The sequence below is a fragment of the Vanessa cardui genome, chromosome 30 (assembly GCF_905220365.1).
Source record: "Vanessa cardui chromosome 30, ilVanCard2.1, whole genome shotgun sequence".
Classification (NCBI taxonomy): Eukaryota; Metazoa; Arthropoda; class Insecta; order Lepidoptera; family Nymphalidae; genus Vanessa; species Vanessa cardui.
In genome coordinates this window covers 3,239,197-3,255,168 of record NC_061152.1, presented here as the reverse complement: position 1 = coordinate 3,255,168, position 15,972 = coordinate 3,239,197, and the positions used below count along the sequence as shown (strand labels likewise).

At 44.2% G+C, this 15,972-nt stretch overlaps 1 protein-coding gene across 1 annotated transcript; it reads right to left on the bottom strand.

Annotated features, from left to right (window-relative positions):
• Positions 1-8,430: 8,430 nt before the first annotated feature.
• Positions 8,431-15,972, bottom strand: LOC124542119 (nascent polypeptide-associated complex subunit alpha, muscle-specific form-like). The gene is made up of 8 exons (XM_047120051.1): positions 15,912-15,972; positions 11,929-12,015; positions 11,299-11,511; positions 10,526-10,864; positions 10,119-10,295; positions 9,763-9,909; positions 9,213-9,572; positions 8,431-8,972 (listed from the first exon to the last, which is right to left on the bottom strand). The coding sequence occupies exons 1-8, from the start codon at positions 15,970-15,972 to the stop codon at positions 8,431-8,433; spliced, it is 1,926 nt and encodes a 641-aa protein (XP_046976007.1).

Below are 15,972 nucleotides of genomic sequence, written 5' to 3'. Positions count from 1 at the left end.
GGTTTCCGTTTACTGGGCCAGTCGGGTATCCTCCTTGTGGTTGGTTTGGTGATCCGCCTTGTGGTTTGTTGGGTGATCCACCTTGTGGTTTGTTGGGTGATCCTCCTTGTGGGGCGTTAGGTGATCCGCCTTGTGGTTGGTTAGGTGATCCTCCTTGTGGGGCGTTAGGTGATCCGCCTTGTGGTTGGTTAGGTGATCCTCCTTGTGGGGCGTTAGGTGATCCGCCTTGTGGTTGGCTAGGTGATCCACCTTGTGGTTGGTTTGGTGATCCTCCTTGTGGGGCGTTAGGTGATCCTCCTTGTGGCTGGTTAGGTGATCCTCCTTGTGGTTGGTTAGGTGATCCTCCTTGTGGTTGGTTAGGTGATCCTCCTTGTGGAGCGTTAGGTGATCCTCCTTGTGGGGCGTTAGGTGATCCACCTTGTGGTTGGTTTGGTGATCCTCCTTGTGGGGCGTTAGGTGATCCTCCTTGTGGTTGGTTAGGTGATCCTTCTTGTGGTTGGTTAGGTGATCCTCCTTGTGGTTGGTTAGGTGATCCTCCTTGTGGAGCGTTTGGTGATCCTCCTTGTGGGCCGTTAGGTGATCCGCCTTGTGGTTGGTTAGGTGATCCTCCTTGTGGTTGGTTAGGTGATCTTCCTTGTGGACCGTTAGGTGATCCTCCTTGTGGGGCGTTAGGTGATCCTCCTTGAGGTCCTGTTGGTGAGGTACCTGCACTGCTACCAGTCGACGTGTTTGTGAAGCTTGAACTACTTGTTCCGGGGTTTCCGTTTACTGGGCCGGTCGGGTATCCACCTTGTGGTTGGTTTGGTGATCCGCCTTGTGGTTTGTTGGGTGATCCACCTTGTGGTTTGTTGGGTGATCCTCCTTGTGGGGCGTTAGGTGATCCTCCTTGTGGTTGGTTAGGTGATCCTCCTTGTGGAGCGTTAGGTGATCCGCCTTGTGGTTGGTTAGGTGATCCACCTTGTGGTTGGTTAGGTGATCCTCCTTGTGGGGCGTTAGGTGATCCGCCTTGTGGTTGGTTAGGTGATCCACCTTGTGGTTGGTTTGGTGATCCTCCTTGTGGTTGGTTAGGTGATCCGCCTTGTGGTTGGTTAGGTGATCCTCCTTGTGGTCGGTTAGGTGATCCTCCTTGAGGTCCTGTTGGTGAGGTACCTGCACTGCTACCAGTCGACGTGTTTGTGAAGCTTGAACTACTTGTTCCGGAGTTTCCGTTTACTGGGCCGGTCGGGTATCCTCCTTGTGGTTGGTTTGGTGATCCGCCTTGTGGTTTGTTGGGTGATCCTCCTTGTGGTTGGTTAGGTGATCCACCTTGTGGTTGGTTAGGTGATCCTCCTTGTGGTTGGTTAGGTGATCCTCCTTGTGGTTGGTTAGGTGATCCTCCTTGAGGTCCTGTTGGTGAGGTACCTGCACTGCTACCAGTCGACGTGTTTGTGAAGCTTGAACTACTTGTTCCGGGGTTTCCGTTTACTGGGCCGGTCGGGTATCCTCCTTGTGGTTGGTTAGGTGATCCTCCTTGTGGAGCGTTAGGTGATCCGCCTTGTGGTTGGTTTGGTGAACCGCCTTGTGGTTTGGTTGGTGATCCTCCTTGTGGTTGGTTAGGTGATCCGCCTTGTGGTTGGTTAGGTGATCCTCCTTGTGGTTGGTTAGGTGATCCTCCTTGTGGTTGGTTAGGTGATCCTCCTTGTGGAGCGTTTGGTGATCCTCCTTGTGGGCCGTTAGGTGATCCGCCTTGTGGTTGGTTAGGTGATCCTCCTTGTGGTTGGTTAGGTGATCCTCCTTGTGGAGCGTTTGGTGATCCTCCTTGTGGGCCGTTAGGTGATCCGCCTTGTGGTTGGTTAGGTGATCCTCCTTGTGGTTGGTTAGGTGATCCGCCTTGTGGTTGGTTAGGTGATCCTCCTTGTGGGGCGTTAGGTGATCCTCCTTGAGGTCCTGTTGGTGAGGTACCTGCACTGCTACCAGTCGACGTGTTTGTGAAGCTTGAACTACTTGTTCCGGGGTTTCCGTTTACTGGGCCGGTCGGGTATCCACCTTGTGGTTGGTTTGGTGATCCGCCTTGTGGTTTGTTGGGTGATCCACCTTGAGGTTCGTTGGGTGATCCGCCTTGTGGTTGGTTTGGTGAACCGCCTTGTGGTTTGGTTGGTGATCCTCCTTGTGGTTGGTTAGGTGATCCTCCTTGAGGTCCTGTTGGTGAGGTACCTGCACTGCTACCAGTCGAAGTGTTTGTGAAGCTTGAACTACTTGTTCCGGGGTTTCCGTTTACTGGGCCGGTCGGGTATCCTCCTTGTGGTTGGTTTGGTGATCCGCCTTGTGGTTTGTTGGGTGATCCACCTTGTGGTTTGTTGGGTGATCCTCCTTGTGGGGCGTTAGGTGATCCGCCTTGTGGTTGGTTAGGTGATCCTCCTTGTGGGGCGTTAGGTGATCCGCCTTGTGGTTGGTTAGGTGATCCTCCTTGTGGGGCGGTAGGTGATCCGCCTTGTGGTTGGTTAGGTGATCCACCTTGTGGTTGGTTTGGTGATCCTCCTTGTGGGGCGTTAGGTGATCCTCCTTGTGGTTGGTTAGGTGATCCTCCTTGTGGTTGGTTAGGTGATCCTCCTTGTGGAGCGTTAGGTGATCCTCCTTGTGGAGCGTTAGGTGATCCTCCTTGTGGTTGGTTAGGTGATCCTCCTTGTGGTTGGTTAGGTGATCCTCCTTGTGGTTGGTTAGGTGATCCTCCTTGTGGAGCGTTAGGTGATCCTCCTTGTGGTTGGTTTGGTGAACCGCCTTGTGGTTTGTTTGGTGATCCTCCTTGTGGACCTGTAATTGTATGAACCATTATTTAAATCATTTATTGTTCATTGTACATAAAAAAAAAAATCTTAAATAAAGTTTATTATTATTTTCTAAGAATATGTCAACTCGACGCTACTAATTTTATTGTGTTTACTTATTTGCTGTAACACTCGTGTCTTTTCTGTTATACCGGTGGTCATTTTATTTGGCATACTCGATGATAGGATTATACACTGGCTACCTAACACTTGCACTCCGGGACGGAGGCCATTTACATAGTGGGTATCATAAAAATTACGGTACATAAATTAAAGTAATATCTTGTTAATACCCTTTTGCTCAGTTAAGGCCACTTCTCACATTGAAGATCAGTCATCTTAGTATTGATACAAGGGCCTTTACTGTCATTGTAATATTTCAATTAAAGAATTTTGCAATTTTTTTTAATAACTATCACTACATAGTATAAAACATAGTTGCTTTCTCTGTCCCTATGTCCCTTTTATGCTCAAGTCTTTAAAACTACGAAACGTATTTTGATGCGTTTTTTTTTAATAGAAAGAGTGATTCGAGAGGACGGTTTGTGTATAAAACACACGGACACTATAGTATAGACTGATAATTAAACAAGTTTGTAATGTGAAGTCGTATATAGTCAAATTCTGTAATATACTTAGTATCAGTATTGTACCCGTGCGAAGCCGGGGCGGGTCGCTAGTAATGAATATTGTATTGGGATACCCTAGCATTTTTACGCAAATTTACCTGTGGAAGAACTGGTTACAGTTTCAGTCTGACCATAGCTGTTTGTGTAGGTCTGTTGGCTGCTTGTGTATGAGCTGCCTGCATTGCTTCCAGTCGACGATGTAGTGTAGCTTGAACTAGTGGAACTAGGGTTTCCATTTACTGATCCGCCTTGTGGTTGGTTTGGTGATCCACCTTGTGGTTTGTTGGGCGATCCGCCTTGTGGTTGGTTAGGTGATCCGCCTTGTGGTTGGTTAGGTGATCCTCCTTGAGGTCCTGTTGGTGAGGTACCTGCACTGCTACCAGTCGAAGTGTTTGTGAAGCTTGAACTACTTGTTCCGGGGTTTCCGTTTACTGGGCCGGTCGGGTATCCACCTTGTGGTTGGTTTGGTGATCCGCCTTGTGGTTTGTTGGGTGATCCATCTTGTGGTTTGTTGGGTGATCCTCCTTGTGGGGCGTTAGGTGATCCGCCTTGTGGTTGGTTAGGTGATCCTCCTTGTGGGGCGTTAGGTGATCCGCCTTGTGGTTGGTTAGGTGATCCTCCTTGTGGGGCGTTAGGTGATCCGCCTTGTGGTTGGTTAGGTGATCCTCCTTGTGGGGCGTTAGGTGATCCTCCTTGTGGTTGGTTAGGTGATCCGCCTTGTGGTTGGTTAGGTGATCCTCCTTGTGGTTGGTTAGGTGATCCTCCTTGTGGTTGGTTAGGTGATCCGCCTTGTGGTTGGTTAGGTGATCCTCCTTGTGGTTGGTTAGGTGATCCTCCTTGAGGTCCTGTTGGTGAGGTACCTGCACTGCTACCAGTCGACGTGTTTGTGAAGCTTGAACTACTTGTTCCGGGGTTTCCGTTTACTGGGCCGGTCGGGTATCCACCTTGTGGTTGGTTTGGTGATCCGCCTTGTGGTTTGTTGGGTGATCCACCTTGTGGTTTGTTGGGTGATCCTCCTTGTGGGGCGTTAGGTGATCCGCCTTGTGGTTGGTTAGGTGATCCGCCTTGTGGTTGGTTAAATGATCCGCCTTGTGGTTGGTTAGGTGATCCGCCTTGTGGTTGGTTAGGTGATCCGCCTTGTGGGGCGTTAGGTGATCCGCCTTGTGGTTGGTTAGGTGATCCTCCTTGTGGTTGATTTGGTGATCCGCCTTGTGGTTGGTTAGGTGATCCGCCTTGTGGTTGGTTTGGTGATCCGCCTTGTGGTTGGCTTGGTGATCCTCCTTGTGGTTGGTTAGGTGATCCTCCTTGTGGTTGGTTAGGTGATCCTCCTTGTGGTTGGTTAGGTGATCCTCCTTGTGGTTGGTTAGGTGATCCGCCTTGTGGTTGGTTAGGTGATCCTCCTTGTGGTTGGTTAGGTGATCCTCCTTGAGGTCCTGTTGGTGAGGTACCTGCACTGCTACCAGTCGACGTGTTTGTGAAGTTTGAACTACTGGTTCCGGGGTTTCCGTTTACTGGGCCGGTCGGGTATCCACCTTGTGGTTGGTTTGGTGATCCGCCTTGTGGTTTGTTGGGTGATCCACCTTGTGGTTTGTTGGGTGATCCTCCTTGTGGGGCGTTAGGTGATCCTCCTTGTGGGGCGTTAGGTGATCCGCCTTGTGGTTGGTTAGGTGATCCACCTTGTGGTTGGTTAGGTGATCCGCCTTGTGGTTGGTTAGGTGATCCTCCTTGTGGAGCGTTAGGTGATCCGCCTTGTGGTTGGTTAGGTGATCCGCCTTGTGGTTGGTTAGGTGATCCTCCTTGTGGAGCGTTAGGTGATCCTCCTTGTGGAGCGTTAGGTGATCCTCCTTGTGGAGCGTTAGGTGATCCTCCTTGTGGAGCGTTAGGTGATCCTCCTTGTGGAGCGTTAGGTGATCCTCCTTGTGGTTGGTTAGGTGATCCTCCTTGTGGTTGGTTAGGTGATCCTCCTTGTGGTTGGTTAGGTGATCCTCCTTGTGGAGCGTTAGGTGATCCTCCTTGTGGTTGGTTTGGTGAACCGCCTTGTGGTTTGTTTGGTGATCCTCCTTGTGGACCTGTAATTGTTTGAACCATTATTTAAATCATTTATTGTTCATTGAACAAAAAAAAAATCTTAAATAAAGTTTATTATTATTTACTTAGAATATGTCAACTCGACGCTACTAATTTTATTGTGTTTACTTATTTGCTGTAACACTCGTGTCTTTTCTGTTATACCGGTGGTCATTTTATTTGGCATACTCGATGATAGGATTATACACTGGCTACCTAACACTTGCACTCCGGGACGGAGGCCATTTACATAGTGGGTATCATAAAAATTACGGTACATAAATTAAAGTAATATCTTGTTAATACCCTTTTGCTCAGTTAAGGCCACTTCTCACATTGAAGATCAGTCATCTTAGTATTGATACAAGGGCCTTTACTGTCATTGTAATATTTCAATTAAAGAATTTTGCATTTTTTTTAATAACTATCACTACATAGTATAAAACATAGTTGCTTTCTCTGTCCCTATGTCCCTTTTATGCTGAAATCTTTAAAACTACGAAACGTATTTTGATGCGTTTTTTTTTAATAGAAAGAGTGATTCGAGAGGACGGTTTGTGTATAAAATACACGGACACTATAGTATAGACTGATAATTAAACAAGTTTGTAATGTGAAGTCGTATATAGTCAAATTCTGTAATATACTTAGTATCAGTATTGTACCCGTGCGAAGCCGGGGCGGGTCGCTAGTAATGAATATTGTATTGGGATACCCTAGCATTTTTACGCAAATTTACCTGTGGAAGAACTGGTTACAGTTTCAGTCTGACCATAGCTGTTTGTGTAGGTCTGTTGGCTGCTTGTGTATGAGCTGCCTGCATTGCTTCCAGTCGACGATGTAGTGTAGCTTGAACTAGTGGAACTAGGGTTTCCATTTACTGATCCGCCTTGTGGTTGGTTTGGTGATCCACCTTGTGGTTTGTTGGGCGATCCGCCTTGTGGTTGGTTAGGTGATCCGCCTTGTGGTTGGTTTGGTGACCCTCCTTGTGGGGCATTAGGTGATCCGCCTTGTGGTTGGTTAGGTGATCCTCCTTGTGGCTGATTAGGTGATCCTCCTTGAGGTCCTGTTGGTGAGGTACCTGCACTGCTACCAGTCGACGTGTTTGTGAAGCTTGAACTACTTGTTTCGGGGTTTCCGTTTACTGGGCCGGTCGGGTATCCACCTTGTGGTTGGTTTGGTGATCCGCCTTGTGGTTGGTTAGGTGATCCTCCTTGTGGTTGGTTAGGTGATCCTCCTTGTGGTTGGTTAGGTGATCCGCCTTGTGGTTGGTTCGGTGATCCGCCTTGTGGTTGGTTAGGTGATCCGCCTTGTGGTTGGTTAGGTGATCCGCCTTGTGGTTGGTTAGGTGATCCGCCTTGTGGGGCGTTAGGTGATCCGCCTTGTGGTTGGTTAGGTGATCCTCCTTGTGGTTGATTTGGTGATCCGCCTTGTGGTTGGTTAGGTGATCCGCCTTGTGGTTGGCTTGGTGATCCTCCTTGTGGTTGGTTAGGTGATCCTCCTTGTGGTTGGTTAGGTGATCCGTCCTGTGGTTGGTTAGGTGATCCGCCTTGTGGGGCGTTAGGTGATCCGCCTTGTGGTTGGTTAGGTGATCCGCCTTGTGGTTGGTTAGGTGATCCGCCTTGTGGTTGGTTAGGTGATCCTCCTTGAGGTCCTGTTGGTGAGGTACCTGCACTGCTACCAGTCGACGTGTTTGTGAAGCTTGAACTACTTGTTCCGGGGTTTCCGTTTACTGGGCCGGTCGGGTATCCACCTTGTGGTTGGTTAGGTGAACCGCCTTGTGGGGCGTTAGGTGATCCGGCTTGTGGTTGGTTGGGTGATCCGCCTTGTGGTTGGTTAGGTGATCCTCCTTGAGGTCCTGTTGGTGAGGTACCTGCACTGCTACCAGTCGACGTGTTTGTGAAGCTTGAACTACTTGTTCCGGGGTTTCCGTTTACTGGGCCGGTCGGGTATCCACCTTGTGGTTGGTTTGGTGATCCTCCTTGTGGTTGGTTAGGTGATCCGCCTTGTGGTTGGTTAGGTGATCCGCCTTGTGGTTGGTTTGGTGATCCGCCTTGTGGTTGGCTTGGTGATCCTCCTTGTGGTTGGTTAGGTGATCCTCCTTGTGGTTGGTTAGGTGATCCGCCTTGTGGTTGGTTAGGTGATCCGCCTTGTGGTTGGTTTGGTGATCCGCCTTGTGGTTGGCTTGGTGATCCTCCTTGTGGTTGGTTAGGTGATCCTCCTTGTGGTTGGTTAGGTGATCCGCCTTGAGGTCCTGTTGGTGAGGTACCTGCACTGCTACCAGTCGACGTGTTTGTGAAGCTTGAACTACTTGTTCCGGGGTTTCCGTTTACTGGGCCGGTCGGGTATCCGCCCTGTGGTTGGCTTGGTGATCCGCCTTGTGGGGCGGTAGGTGATCCAGTTTGAGTTCCTGTATTTGTTTGAATAATTATTTTTTTACTTGAGTTTCATGCCAAAAGGTAAAAAGAAATTAACACAATTTTCTTTCTCCTTCCGAAATTTAATTGCATTGCTACTGCTTTTATCTCTACTATATTTATAAACGCCAAATTATTGTTGTTTATTCGTCAGTTCCTACACTCATATTTTAACTTTCCTATCGGCATTCATTTACTTTTCGATAATTGTTGTTCAGAATAAGATCCTGGGTACCCAACACCTAACCTCCCGTATGCTGGCCATTTACATATGTCGTATCTAAAAATGGATACATTTAAAAGTAATTAATGTGAAGTAATTGCCTGTGAATGTCATACCGCTAACCTAATGCTCCATCTCTCAGTGAGGAGATGTCGCCTTAGTAATGAATTTTGCAGAAACAGGATATAATAATTGTGGCTATCGTCGTAAATTATCAATATCAAAATAATGTTTGCATTGAATTAGAAAATTATTGTTTTATATAGATATTCTACCAGCGAATAGGGAAACTAACCTGTGAAAGAACTGGATCCACTGTCAGTCTGACCGTAGGTGTTTGTGTAAGTCTGTCCGGTGCTTGTGTATGAGCTGCCTGCATTGCTTCCCGTCGAAGATTTAGTGTAGCTTGAACTGCTGGAACCAGTCGTTTGACCGCTTGGTGATCCTTGCTGTGGGCTGTTTGGGGAATCACCATCGGGACTGTCTGTTGAGTCATCAATGGGACTGCTTGGAGATCCTTGCTGTGGGCTGTCTGATGAGTCATCATCGGGGCTGTTTGGTGTTCCTTGTTGTGGGCTGGCTGATGAGTCATCATCGGCGCTGGTAGGTGATCCCTGCTGGGGGCTGTCTGTTGAATCGTCATCGGGGCTGGTTGGTGATCCTTGCTGAGGGCTGTCTGATGAGTCATCACCGGGGCTGGATGGTGATCCTTGCTGAGGGCTGTCTGATGAGTCATCACCGGGGCTGGATGGTGATCCTTGCTGAGGGCTGACTGATGAATCGTCATCGGGGCTGTTTGGTGCTCCTCCTTGTGGGGTAGTAGGTGATCCTCCTTGTGGGGCGTTGGGTGATCCACCTTGTGGTTGGTTAGGTGATCCTCCTTGTGGTTGGTTTGATGGAACTCCTTGTGGTTGATTAGGTGATCCTCCTTGTGGGGCGTTAGGTGATCCTCCTTGTGGGGCGTTAGGTGATCCTCCTTGTGGGGCGTTAGGTGATCCTCCTTGTGGGGCGCTAGGTGATCCTCCTTGTGGGGCGTTAGGTGATCCTCCTTGTGGGGCGTTAGGTGATCCACCTTGTGGTTTGTTAGGTGATCCACCTTGAGGTCCTGTTGGTGAGGTACCTGCACTGCTGCCAGTCGAAGTGTTTGTGAAGCTTGAACTACTAGTTCCGGGGTTTCCGTTTACGGGTTCGGTTGGATATCCTCCTTGTGGTTGGCTTGGAGATCCGCCTTGTGGGGCGTTAGGTGATCCTTGCTGGGGGGTGTCTGATGAATCATCATCATCGGGACTGGTTGGTGATACTTGCTGTGGATAGTTAGTTAATCCACCTTGCGGTTGGTTTTCTGATCCCCCTTGTGGTTGGTTTGATGATCCTTGTTGTGGGCTGTTTGATGAATCATCATCGGGGCTGGTTGGTGATCCTCCTTGTGGGCCTGTTTAATTTGAAATTATTAATTTATTTTCAAGTCCCGTTAAGAAATTCAAAACCCAAGTCCGTTGCGTAGGTTAAATGATCTAATTGTTCACAGGGTGGGAAGCGACTTCATCTTATAGTACTTCGATTTCCAAAATCAAATGAATATTTGTCCACTGATACATAAAAGATCGCACTATGCAACTTACCCGTAGCGGTAGTAGATCCACTTTCGCTCTGTCCGTAGGTATTGGAGTAAGTTTGTCCATTATTTGAGAATGAGCTGCCGGCGTTACTACCACTTGATGTTTGGCCATAACTTGAGCTCGTTGAACCAGGATAGCCATTTTGTGGGTCTGTTGAAAATTAAACCAATCATAAAAAAACGTTTAATTTGATTTTTAAAAACTGAAAATATTATAAAATAACCTTTTGTTGGCCAATAATTTATTATAAAATCGGCGCCTCGTTGCGTATTGAAGAATATACATTATGCAGTCCGAGTGTGGTCCTATTTTCTCAAATTCAAAGAAATTAAAGTAGAAAATGTAAACGTATTATTTACTTGTTGATGAAGTAGATCCTCCGTTGTTCTGATTCCATGAGCTTGAGAAAGCCTGTTCATTGTTTGAAACTGAACTGCCTGAACTGCTACCACCAACAAATTGCGTGTAGCTGGCGGAACCAGTAGTTGGTGTACTCAATGGAGCGGGCACATTGTTTGAGGGTGCAATTGGTTTACCTTTAAATAAAAAGAAACAATATGAACGTACAATCCTCCTACTACTTGAGTAACTGTCCTAAAGTAAATGAAGTTCAAGTATAAATAATTATATCGCTCAGTCGACTTAGGTTTATTTCGCAAAATCAAATCGAGACGAAAATAATCGGTTTAATCGTGTAAGTGTTTGCTTTTGTTCGAGAGTTATGTGAGTTGAACATATTCAAAGTTACTTAAATGAGCATATATACCTGCGAAATCAATCGGGCTTCCTGGAGCTGGAGCAATGGGCCCGACTGATTGCTTGGGTGGAAAACCGGGAGGGACTGGGTATTGACCAACGAATGATCGAGGAGAGAGCATGTATCCGTTTCCTGTGGTGGGTACAAATCCGCGTTTGTAATTTTCAAGTGAGGGAATATTTACAAACGCAGGCTGAACGTAAGGAACAATGGGTTCAGGATAAATTGGACGTGGGTAATACACGGGTTCTGGATAGAACTGTGGTGGATAATATACTGATGGTCGGGGTTTTGGCGGTAGTAGTTGTGCTGGATACGATTTCGGTGGAACGTTATTTACGAATCCTCCTGTAACAATATACGCTTAAATAAGTATTTGCTTTGAAGTTCACAATAGTAACCGTCAAACAAAACAAAATTCGCTCTCTGAAGTTACCATCACTGAACACATAAGTCAAGGAATTAAATAGCATTGTAAGAAGTAATTCCCATTCCTCACATCGTCGACGTGCAACCAACCATGGGAACTAAGATGTTATGCCTGTAGTTACAGAACTAGCAAGTGAATACAAAATGCAATAGAGTAGTATGAAGGAGAAGGAACACTGGGCTTCGCCATGCCAATGCCGATGGTCAAGTTAGAACGACTAATATTCTCAAGAGTGCTAAGAATAAATTGACAAATATACTTTGAAATTAGACGAGCACACTCCCAAACGTCAAATGATATTCGTTAAATCTAATCTAACAACACCAAACGAGGAATAACGCTACACACGTACCTTCGTTGTAATTGTAGTTACTGTTCGAACTAGAGGACGATTCCTTCGAGTCCGACACTGATCTCCAGTAAGCGTTTTCGTTTCCGTTGTTTACTTGACCAGCAAATTCATTGCGATTACTGTTCGAGCTCTCTGCTGTGTTTGAAGAGCTAGCAATATTCTTCCAGTAGGACTGGGTGTTCAATCCAGACGTTAGTCCATCCTTTTGATCTTCTGTAAAGAAAATCACATCACAATTTACAAAGCAACCAACTACCCTCCTTACTTCGCAGTCGCAGTAAGGGTCTATATATCCAATTTAGATTGAAGAACAAACATAAACAGTCCGCTGCGTAGTCTAAAAGATCTTTGTGTATAGGCTCGGTTCTATGATATGTAGATATGTTTACGAACAATATTACAAGCTATGGAGATCAGTGGTACTGCTTGATTTTGTATGTGTAGGTTTGTTCGTTTGGCGCATTGTTCAAACTAACAGCCCAGTTGACTTGCCTCTGTTTTAATATCTCTAAATTATAAAATTGAATTATTGACAGCTACGAGAATTTATAACACAACTCCTAATTGAGAATTTGTTTAACGATTGTGCGTACAGTTGCAAGCCACGCTGTTCTGTGTTCATGAACTTACCGATAGGCTCGAGTGTCAGTGTAATGATTTGTTTACCAAACTTGTCCAACTTCTTGTCTGCGATAAACTCGTATTCGTTACCATCATCTGCAAGTTTTCGACGTTGTCAGTCCACTTGCCATCGACTTTGTATTATGGGTGGGGGTGTATTACGCGTCGTATTAGTGACGAGATTTACAGAATTATAGTCGATATTTTTATCTATTTTAAATTTCGCATTTGTCTCAATTTTACTTTAATTTGGACCATTATTACCATTCAAATCACAGAACTAGAGCTTAAAATCTGGCTTCAACTTGGAATTCTGTGATAGGGGTCCAGTTATATGATTGGAGTGAGCAAAGTATATAACAGCTTATAACGATGTATGTACTTCAAGTCCAGATACGATTTGATGCGCTCAACATGTCAATATTTAACGAATTTGAAGAGTAAAGAAGGTAACTGAATATTTTGGCGGTTCTTCGCGGTAGACATTTGAAACCGGCGATAGTTTAAAGTAATCCCGTTAGTTTTAGTAATTTCTAATCAAGAAATAGTATATACATCTACCAGAATCGTTATGTATCTCTGAATTATTGGAAATAAAGTCAAACCCATTGATTACATTGCTGTTTCTTCTTGTCAAGTTAGTTTAAAATGCTAGTTAAACTTTACTGTGACGATTAAAAGTACTGTGTAAATGAAATGTCGGAAATGTAACCAACTATTTCGTACCTGTGTGAAACTTGAATTGTAATTTTATATTAAATAAATTGTTTTAGACTATCTAAAATATTTTTTAACAAATGGTCACTAGCAATAAATATTGTAATTTACAGTTTAACGAGTTTCTTAAGATATTATAATATATAATTATGTCTTACCAGGAAGATCGAGTTTTAGGTATTTTCCATCGTCTGTAAATAATTATTAACATGCTTTAAAAACGTATTTTTAATAACCCAAAGCAAAAATTATTGAAATGTCTCTAATTCATAACAACTCAAAGTAAACTTGCCAATATTACTTTATACGGAAAATAATACATACACACGTATATAAGAGTGCATGTGTGTGTACGTAAACACAGAGTCAATATAAGAAAAAAACCCTATTCCAAGAAACGAGCTCCCAAAGGGATTTGCCCTTGGTCTATTCGACTGCATTGCTGGGCTTTTTCTTGCTCTAATATACTTGTATTACACATGTGAACCGTCCCTTTGCATCACAGAAGGCATGGGACATGGGACATTTATACGCTGCAGAGCATCTATTTGTGAACAACGTCGTAGAGTATGGAGGTTAGTGGTGCATGTGCGAGTATTTTATTCCCTAGGAGTTCGACTAGTGGAATGGGCTAACTCTTGTCGTGTGGTGTGGCATTTGTAAAAGGAGTTGTGAAAATAGGGGGTGAATTTTGTTTGCGGACATAACTGTGCACTGCCTGGCTAGAAAATGGCATGACTGCCGTGAACTATATAGATCGAGTAGCTCTATCATCGATCGATCTATGTGGAATTCCATAAATACTTACGATGTTTTGGAGCAACCAGCGCATCCAGTACCTGTACCAAAATTAAATCAAGTTAAAAAATGCATAATGAGTTTACCAATGTTAATAAATTGAAGACAGCACATTTTTTGTAGTATTAGTGATAGTATTCCCTCGTTTCCAACGTTAGGACGACAATTCGAATATTACGTTGATTTAAAATACCAATAACTAAACGAATGGTGGTAGGGCTATGTGCAAGTAGTCGGTAGGTACCACACATCCATTAATACTTTAGTTTCGATAAGCCTGTTAGTACATGTGATGATCACATGTTACCACAATGAGATGTCGTGCATGGACTTCAAAGGCACATGGGCGTCGATATCATTACTCGCTAATATTTTTATAGAATGGGTTCGCGGATTGGCAAATTTGTCACCGGATTGTAAGTCACCACCGTTCATAGACAATGACCAATGCACTACCGCCCTTCTAAACATGGATAAAGTCCCTTGTGCCAGTAGTTGCAATGGCTCATTCGCACAAAATACCAAATATTCCGAATGGCAGATTATAAACATAGGGACAAAGTATATATTACACAGGCAAAACTCGATTATATACAAATGTAAATAAAGAAAACTTACGCCAATCACGCAGAGAAGGATAAGATACGATGGCTTCATCATATCTTTGGTCTTAGGACTTAATATCCTTAAAAGACCAAGTGTCCAACAAGACTATGCCATCCTGGGCCTGTGCTCGCCTTTTTATACCAAACGGATTCTTGTACAAACATCGTTATTGCCGGTATAGCAAATATATGTAATGGGTAATAAATAATCGATTACAACTGAATAAATACAACTATTGTTTCGAAAACAATAAACTATTGATATTTCAGACAACTTTCATTTTCCATACGTAGATGTCGTCTGCCACGCTGCGTTGTGGGCACCAGTCAGGTGTGAGGTGAGGACCTTTGTTCTTGCTTGGGGTGGTTCAAGCTTGCTTTGCAAGAGTCTCGTGAACAAGACATTCGTAGACAATGTCGAAATATCGAGCTCCACCGAACAAAAATAAAAAACATGGCAATCCAAGACCGGTACCGTGGTGTCCAGGATCAGGCCCAAGTACTGCATCAGAGAATGAATGATGAAAGATGCCCCTCGTAAGAGACCTTTTTTAGGCCAAAGGAGAGCCACCGCTTTCGTTATCAAATGCTTCAATTCGTTCAGGATACCTTAAGCTTCAAAAAACCTCAACGAACCCCCTTGATGCACTGAATGTTAGGACTATCCCAAAAAAAACTAACCTTTCAGGGACTTCTTCGTGAGGATAATAATAAGAATAGTATTCTGCATTATTCATTGTAGAACATGCTGTGTGTGCTGACTGACAGAGGACTCGCTTATGAATACTTTATTTAGGCTATATTACAAAATGTCTTATTTATAACTTAGCTATTGAACTATTACTGTTTCCAAATTTTATTTTAAATTTGTATTAAGTAAGTTTTTTTTCATTGGTTGTTATTTTTAGTTAATTTTGTGGGAATTTTAAAGAGCTACCTTTAGTACGAATTCGTTCATGGTCGACTACGAATTTCCATCAATGTCCTTTCAGGTCATTTTATTTCGATTGATTTGAAATAATTTCCTTCTTTTTATACATTTTTGGAAAGCTAAGAAAACGGTTATGTTTTTAAAATAATCTGCAGGCCAAGTTTCATAATGATTTTTTTAGTTTTTAAGGTATTTTTGAGGAAAAAAGCTAAAAAATATTGAAATTAAATAAAAAAATAATTAAAACGAAATTTTTCCACATCGCATTTTTAAATTAGGACCGATAATTATTGTTTAAATATTGACAAATATTCAGTGTTTAATCATTTTTAAAAAACAAAAGAAAAAAAAATGATTTTATTTGATACTTTTTTTAAATACATTTTTGAAGTTGCATTTTTGACAAATTTTGAAAGCTAAAAAACGTGATAACTCAAAAATGGTTCACTGTTGGATTATGCATATGGGGGTTAAAATTATTGCAAATTGTCACCCCTATCACCTCCTAACGGATATACGTCGAATTACCAATAACCCTGTATTCCAAATAAGAAATCTTGTGTTAGAAATTCCAAGGAATTGTTCTTATTAATCCCGGTTGCTAAATTTCACCTTCGGGCATCTCGTCGTAATTCAGTTTAAGTTTCACCCGCACCAGTTCGATGTCCGAAAATCCACAACAGCGCGAATTCTAAGACATGTTCTGCCTCGCACAACCTTCTTTGTGGAACCAGCCACCGAAACATGTCCCATGGCGTTCCCATGTCGTACGTCCGAACCGATACGACATGGGAACCTTCAAGAAAAGAGCCTACTACTTCCTCAAAGGCCGGCAACGCACCTGCTAGCCCCCTGGTGCTGCAGATGTCCATGGGCGGTGGTAGTACCACCTGGCCCTACGATAGCTACGCCACTGGCCAAAGGGAAATTCAGCAGCGGACCTTCTTCCAACAGCATCAACTTCCGTGTCTTGTAATCCTTCGGAGACGACTCGCTGCACAT